The sequence below is a fragment of the Caloenas nicobarica genome, chromosome 17 (genome assembly GCF_036013445.1).
Source record: "Caloenas nicobarica isolate bCalNic1 chromosome 17, bCalNic1.hap1, whole genome shotgun sequence".
Taxonomy (NCBI): Eukaryota; Metazoa; Chordata; class Aves; order Columbiformes; family Columbidae; genus Caloenas; species Caloenas nicobarica.
In genome coordinates, this window is record NC_088261.1 from 8,809,370 (window position 1) to 8,816,218 (window position 6,849).

Below are 6,849 nucleotides of genomic sequence, written 5' to 3' on the forward strand. Positions count from 1 at the left end.
AACAAAAACACAGATACTGAACTGATAAATAGTAAGGATGATGTACAAGAACACAGAGAAACCTTGGAAGCAATTTCCCCTGGCAGAAGCAAGGCGACATTGCCTCAGCAAAGCTTTGCAGTTTGAGTAAAGGAAAACTGAGAGTTAAACATTTCCACATTTCAGCCCACAACTTCCTAACTCCATTACCCTTTTATTAATTGCATCTGAGACTTCACTAAACTTGAGCTTGGGCTATTTTTAAAACCTATCTGACTCAACTTATTGTTGCTCAGAACAAAGATTAAACTTCTAATTTAGCTGCAGATAATTACAAGGCTGCAGGTCAGACCCCCAGTGTAATGTGGTAGGGTCTTCCAGTCAAACTGATAGAAACAGTCCTTAAAAAAAAAAATAAAAATAGCAGCAGAGACATAGGGAAACAGGGGTCATCTCACTGAGTGAACAATCGTTCTGCCTTTCTCCCCGCTGAAGAGTTACCAGGTTTAATGACTTTCTAAGTGGGGACAGATTTTGTCGAATATTCCCCCTCAGTACTGTCGGCAGGACTCTCACCAAGGAGCATTTCCATCCACAGCAACGGATCTTACCTGAACCTTCCGCTTTCAGTAACAACGTCCCCCCCTGGTTCTCAGTGTTCCCATCCAGTCCCTGATATTTCTCTATTGATCTCACTGTTGTAACTCAATCTTTCAATTACTCAGCCCCTTGATGTCTTTCTGCTGTGGTTTATTTTTTTTTTTTACCTTTCCCTAGTGATCATTTTCCTTCCAAGTTCCTGATCCTCTACCCTTATTTTATAAATCTGTTTCTTTACACTCCCTCATCCCAGCAGAGGCCCCAGATATTTAATGAAAAAAGGGCTTACTTTCTCACCCAAATAGCAGGGAAAAAAAAAAAAAAAAAAGAGATGCCAAGATAAGAAAGGATAAGGGTGTCTTTTATCCTATTGATATGTGGCATAATGCCCGTTAATGTTAATCTTAAAGAGCGGGGCCAGTGGAGACTACTTGAATCACATCTATCTAAAGAACTTGTCTTTATAGCTTAAACTCTTCCTTCTTCAACTCAAGGCCATTGTGCCTCCTACCACCACCGATGGGAAAGGCAAAAATCCCTATCTTCATTACACTCTTACCTTCAGGAGTTTAAAAGAATATTTCTGCAACAACCACAATTCTTGGTCATTATCTGCCCAAAGAGACAGCGTCAGCTTTTCAACAGCTACTGAAGTCAGTGGGAGTTGCAGGTGCCTCATCTCCCAGAAAGATATCAGGCTTTTAAAAGTAATTTTGAAGTATTTCTAAAGTATTCAGGTGCCCAAACGGTAGTAACGCAGGTTTCAAAAATTACCCAAGAGGTTCCTTTTGTGGAATATGCATCCTGCCGTTTGCAGTCCCACTTTCAGTTTGGGTTGCTCTTTTTTCAGTTCTGGTGGCTGAGGGTTTTCATCAAGAGATTCGGTTGCTCTGCCAAGGTTATCTCGAAATTTGATCTCAGGTCAATTTACTGTTTCTTCTAAATACACAGTGAAAATAATAAGCGCATCACTTCGTATGATATCCCAATGTCACACAAAACCTAACACCACTCGCCATCTGCGGATATCTTCATTTAGTTACTGCTCTCTTTTCTCTGCTGGTCTAAATCTGCAGACTTGCATGTGCAAACAGAGACCAGGACAAACACCTAAGCATCTAAGCAGTCAATAAACAGACGAAGGGCTACCAAGATTTGCTGACAGCACTGAACAAACACCTGATGTTATGATGATGCTGCGGTAAGGCAAGAAGATCAAATTCCCTTTGAAATATGAAGGGATAGAGACAAGGCAGAACAAACTTGCCTGAAATCTCAGAGCATTTAAGTAAACAGGCTAATCAGGGCAGCTAAAAGGCTGGTGAGGAGAGAATGATTTGGGGAGGAAAACCACCTGCAAGCCAGTCATTCTGGGGTCCAGCTCAAAGCTGCTGCTGTCACACAGCCAAGCGATTTCTATTTTCCGTGGGCCGTGCCTAGCAATGGCTATCACACAACGGTTATTAAAGCAAATTGCTGCATTCAGATGCACACACAGGGCTACACCGTCCGTGCGCACAGACACACAACTGAGACCACGGTCTCTTCAAAACCTTCCTGTTACTTCCACATTTTGTTTGTGTAACAGTTGTGTCTCTATTTGAAAGCTTACATCAGCTGTTAAGCTTTATTCCATCTACTCTCATTCTATCTGTCCAACGTGTAGAACTGCCTAACATCTGCCTAAATCACACAAACTCAGTGGAACAATTGCTTAAAAATTATTTACACTTGGTGGATGGAATCGTCTGACACAGAATCTGAAGCTCATTAAATGCCTCCTTGACAAATATTTGTCAGCATTTCTCATTTGTAATTAGTTATACTGCGCTTTACCTGACGATAATTTAGCGTGGTCTCAAAGCAGACTAATGCCTGCATGCTGAACAGAAATTAGCTCAGCAAACACACGGCGAGAAATTGCGCCAGTTTTATGAAACAAGAATTCCCATTTAAATGCAAGTCCCTCTGTTCCCGCCCCGCATCACTTCTGGCTGTGCTTTATAAATATCTGTGTCCCATTTCAGGCTTGTCAGACGAATTGCCCAAGTTGAAGCTAAACAAACATCCACCGAAAAAACTCATTACCTTCCTCAGCGCTCAGAAAACCTGAAACCAACTGCTTACTCCATAGGGATGGTCTGAGCTGACTCAGGAAACACAAAGTACTTCCCAGGCTTTAAGCTAGCTTAACATTCAGGTCAGATTTCATTTCTCATCACAGAAAACCATCTTCACCACGGCACATCAACAGCCATGTCACGCCGGTGTCCTGCCCAAAGTCCTTCGCACGAGGGGGTAGGAGGGAAACAAACAACATCTCAGCACAATCTCACCTCCAAACCTCCTCGCCTGCGCTGCCAGCGCACATCATGGAGAAAGTCACTCCAAGGAACTGATTTATCACGTCTTGAAAAATGCCTTTTCCCCGTCAAGCTTGTGTCTAATGTACCCATCCAGGTTGGGAGAACCTCATCCTATTATTGCTGGTGACAAACACACCAGTGGTGCAGCACCGGCTACATCAAGCTGGGGAAAGCCACCAGCTTGAGAAGACGCAAATCACACCAACACAGACACCGAGCACCTGTGCTTTTCTCTTTTTACAGGCTGAAAGACTTGGGGAGGTCAGGGAAGTGATGTGCAAGTAACTGCTCTGAAGTAAACCGCAGAGCTTGCTGCTGTTAGTCCCGGCGCGGCTACTCACGGGAGCACCTGGTAAATCAGATCAGCTTGTAAGACCACATCTTAGCTGCTTAACTACAGAATAAGTGCTGGTTTCCGAAGGTCAAAGCTCCAAGATGCTCCCTAGCGTAGGACACGGGCCCACAGAACACATCGCTCCACCAGAGTCTAGCGAGGCCAGGCGAGGATCAGCCCGACCACACCTGCGGTAACACCGGATTTGCTCAACTGCTGCTCCAAGGAAACAAAAAATTAGCTATGAGAACCCACTGTGTTTGCTCAACTCCCTCTTCCCCTCTATTCCCCACACGAACATTAGAGAGATCAAGGCATGGGCTGCTATAAATCCAGAGACAGATAACTAGAAGCAGATGGCCTCTATTCATACACCAAACAATTTACACTTAAGAAGCATGAGAAGGCTACTGATACCTGGACAGAAAAGCAGCTCCAAGAGTGGGAGCTGGTTAAAAAGATAATTTTGCCTCAAGGAACGGGAACTTTTATCAACATAACCATAACAGACACAGACGATTCCGACTGAAGCTACAGCAGCCATGGGATTGCGCTCTTCTCGTGCAGCACCTGTGTCACCTTGCCAACTTTGGGCCTCACATTTTGCACAAGGTGGGCTTTTTCTGTCACTCCAACACAAAACATTTAGGAAAAAGACATAAAATGAAGCCAGGGCCGCAGGTTTAGATCTTCCAGCAGCGTGGGTATGTTCTGCACTTTGGTCCTCACTGTTTTTCACATCAAGCGGACAATACACTCTCTGTCTCTGCACACTTCCAGCTGTGCTAAGGCTGAAGTTCAAGCACAAAGCCTGGGCTGGGGCAGCCTTGTCACATGCTGGCCACAAAAGTCTTCTGGAACCCGAGGAGAAACCTTTATGGCCTCCAACAAGCTGGGGGCAGACCCATAGCATGAGATGTATGAAAGCCCAACACCTCTCCATGGCACCCAAGGCTTCTTGTCTCAACTCAAGTATGTTAACACCTCAACATCTCACCAATGCTGAGACATCTCATCCCACCAGCCACTCACAACCTCCTCACCAACACTAAAATCACAATAAAAACTTCAGGCTGCTACATGCAACACTCGCAGTAATTCCTGCCACGTTGGGCTTGTGCCTCAGACACCTTCATCTCCCTCTGATCCTCACAAACAACTTTCTCAACATAAACACCAAGCCGCAGGAAAAAGCACCTAACAACGATTTTGTGACATTATTTCTCAACGCAGCATGAAATCGTTAGGTCAAAATGTGCCACCTATCACATGAACATTAAAAGTATGTCAAGTCTCAGTGTGCAAGCTATTGTTTTATCTGAACGTGATATTAGCTGGCAGAACTGGGTAATGTTTCTGCACTCCTTTTTAGTGATATAGGATTACAACAGGATGCGAGTAGTAGCCATTCTTGGCTTCACCAACAGAAAAGAGCACAGCAATTATTTTCATTTCAAGTGGGAAATAAACAAATAAGGAGTGAAACATAATGAAGACATTTTCTAAAATGGCCTACCAAATTCTGACCATAAAACTTGCCTTTCACTTCCCCTCCAAAAAGGACTATGGCCAAATTCTCCAGTCCGTATTCTCATAAAACCCCTAATAACACAAACTGGGGCTTTGTTTGAGGAAGAACGTAATTTTGTCCAAAACACAAGCATGCAAATCTCATCCTTGCCGACGAACACATATTTACACTCCTCCTCTCCTGGTATCAGCAGGGCACTCGCGGACTGGCTCACCAGGTGAGAAACGGTGGTAAAATCAAGTCTTCTCGTTACCTCAACATTTGCTCGTTATGGCTTACAGGAGTCTAATACCAACCAGGTGGAAGCTCATTGGAGTGAACAAATCCTCCCTTCAATTACACCAGAGTATATTGTCTCAGAGATGTTACTCTGGATGGATACAGGTGTAACCAAGGATAAAATCTGGTTCCAAATGAAAAAAAAAAAAAAAAGAAAGAAAATCCCAAAAGAGCCAAAAAAATGCCACTAAGTATTCCTGGATAAATATTTAAACAGCTTAAGAGCTACACAGATTTTTTTGTTAAACAATCAGCTTCATCTCCCCATTTATTTTGACAGTTCATAATCGTTCCAGTTGTGACTCCAGCACACGTAAACCCAAATAAATCTGCTTTTCGCCACGACGAACTTCTCCGGAGCAGAAGTTATAAACAACAAAGCCCTTCAAACCAACGGGCTGGAGCTCCCCTTGCACAGCCGCATCTCCACCACGACCCTGGCCGGGCTGACAGCAGTTCCACACTCGCGAGTGGGTGGGTGGGTGGTGGGTACATGGCACCGAGGCCGGGCTGGGTGGAAGGAGGCGCCGCCCGGGAAGCCCCCTGTGGGGGGAGGCACCCTCTGCCCGGCCCAGCCTCGGCTTGCCTGCACCTCTTCCTCCAGCATTTTGGAGAGGGGGAACAACCGGTGCTCCCCGTGGAGTGGGAGGTCGCGCCGCCCACTCGTGACAAGCCGGCAGGGAGCGCGGCCGCGGCAGGACGGGCGCCCCCCCCGCCCCCCCAGCAGCAGCACCACCAACGATCGGCGAGACCAAGAGAAAAAACACACGCACACCCCCCCCCACCCCGCGGACACGAGTGTGTGGCCCCACCGGGACACGAGAAAAGTTTGATCCGGGGGAGGGGAGGGGAACCGCCGCCGGGAGCCCCGCGGGGGGAGCGCGCACAAGTCCCCGCTCCCCTGCCCGGGGTGGCTGGGGGGGGTCGCCCCGGTCCCCGCCGCCGCGCCGGAGCCCCGAGCCGCCCGCCGGGAGCGGCGCGCCGCGCTGCAGGTGTCGGCGGCAGGAGGGGAGAAGGGAGGGGAACGGGGCACCCCGGGGACGGGGAAGGGGCGGCGGGACCGCCCCCGTTGGCACCCCCGGCGGCGGCAGCCCGGGGTGGGGAGGGGGGGAGAGGGGCGGAGGAGGGGGTGTCCGGCTCGGCGTTGCGGGGGACTCCCCCCGCCGCTGCCCCCACACAATGAGGCGCACACAAAGCGCCGCCGCTCCTACCTCCAGCGCCTCGAAAGTGACGAAGCTGGACATCGCGAAACCGTCGATAATGTCCTCTTCGGCCGAGGAGGACTCCCGCCGCTTCCTCCGGGGGGGCCGCGGCCGGGACGGCGGCGGGGGCCCATTGTCTTCCTTCTCCGAGCCCGAGGAAGAGAGCGCCGCGGCGGCCCCGGGGCCGGCAGCCCCGCCGGCGGCAGAGCCGCGCCGCCCGCCTTTGGCTCGCCGCTCCCGGTCGCGCTGGGACCGCGATCGTCGCTTCTTCCGAAGCCCGTTGCATCGCGCCGGGCCATCCATGTCTCTCGCCGGCTCTCGCTCTCGTCCCCCCCCGCCCCACCGCACCGCAGCCACAAATCCGGCTCCCCCGGCGGAATAACGGGGGAGGGAGAGAGGGAAGGAGAAAGGGAGGGAGGAGAGGACAGCAAGGGGGTGGGAGGGGGGGGGAATGAAAGAATCCGAGTGCGGTTCCACCACCACCAGCAGTAAGCACCAAATGTAAGAGATTCCTATAAGCGAGCCAAGGAAAGTAATGGCTGATCTCAGGTCGCCTTT

The 6,849-nt window shown here is 49.4% G+C and overlaps 1 protein-coding gene across 2 annotated transcripts in view; it reads right to left on the reverse strand.

Moving 5' to 3' along the window:
* AUTS2 (activator of transcription and developmental regulator AUTS2) overlaps positions 1–6,594 on the reverse strand; it is a 726,993-nt gene extending 720,399 nt beyond the window's left edge. For both annotated transcript variants that reach the window (XM_065647100.1, XM_065647099.1), the window contains exon 1: positions 6,301–6,594. In XM_065647100.1, coding sequence (XP_065503172.1) covers positions 6,301–6,594 — 294 coding nt within the window. The remainder of the gene's footprint in view (positions 1–6,300) is intronic.
* Between the last annotated feature and the right edge of the window lie 255 nt (positions 6,595–6,849).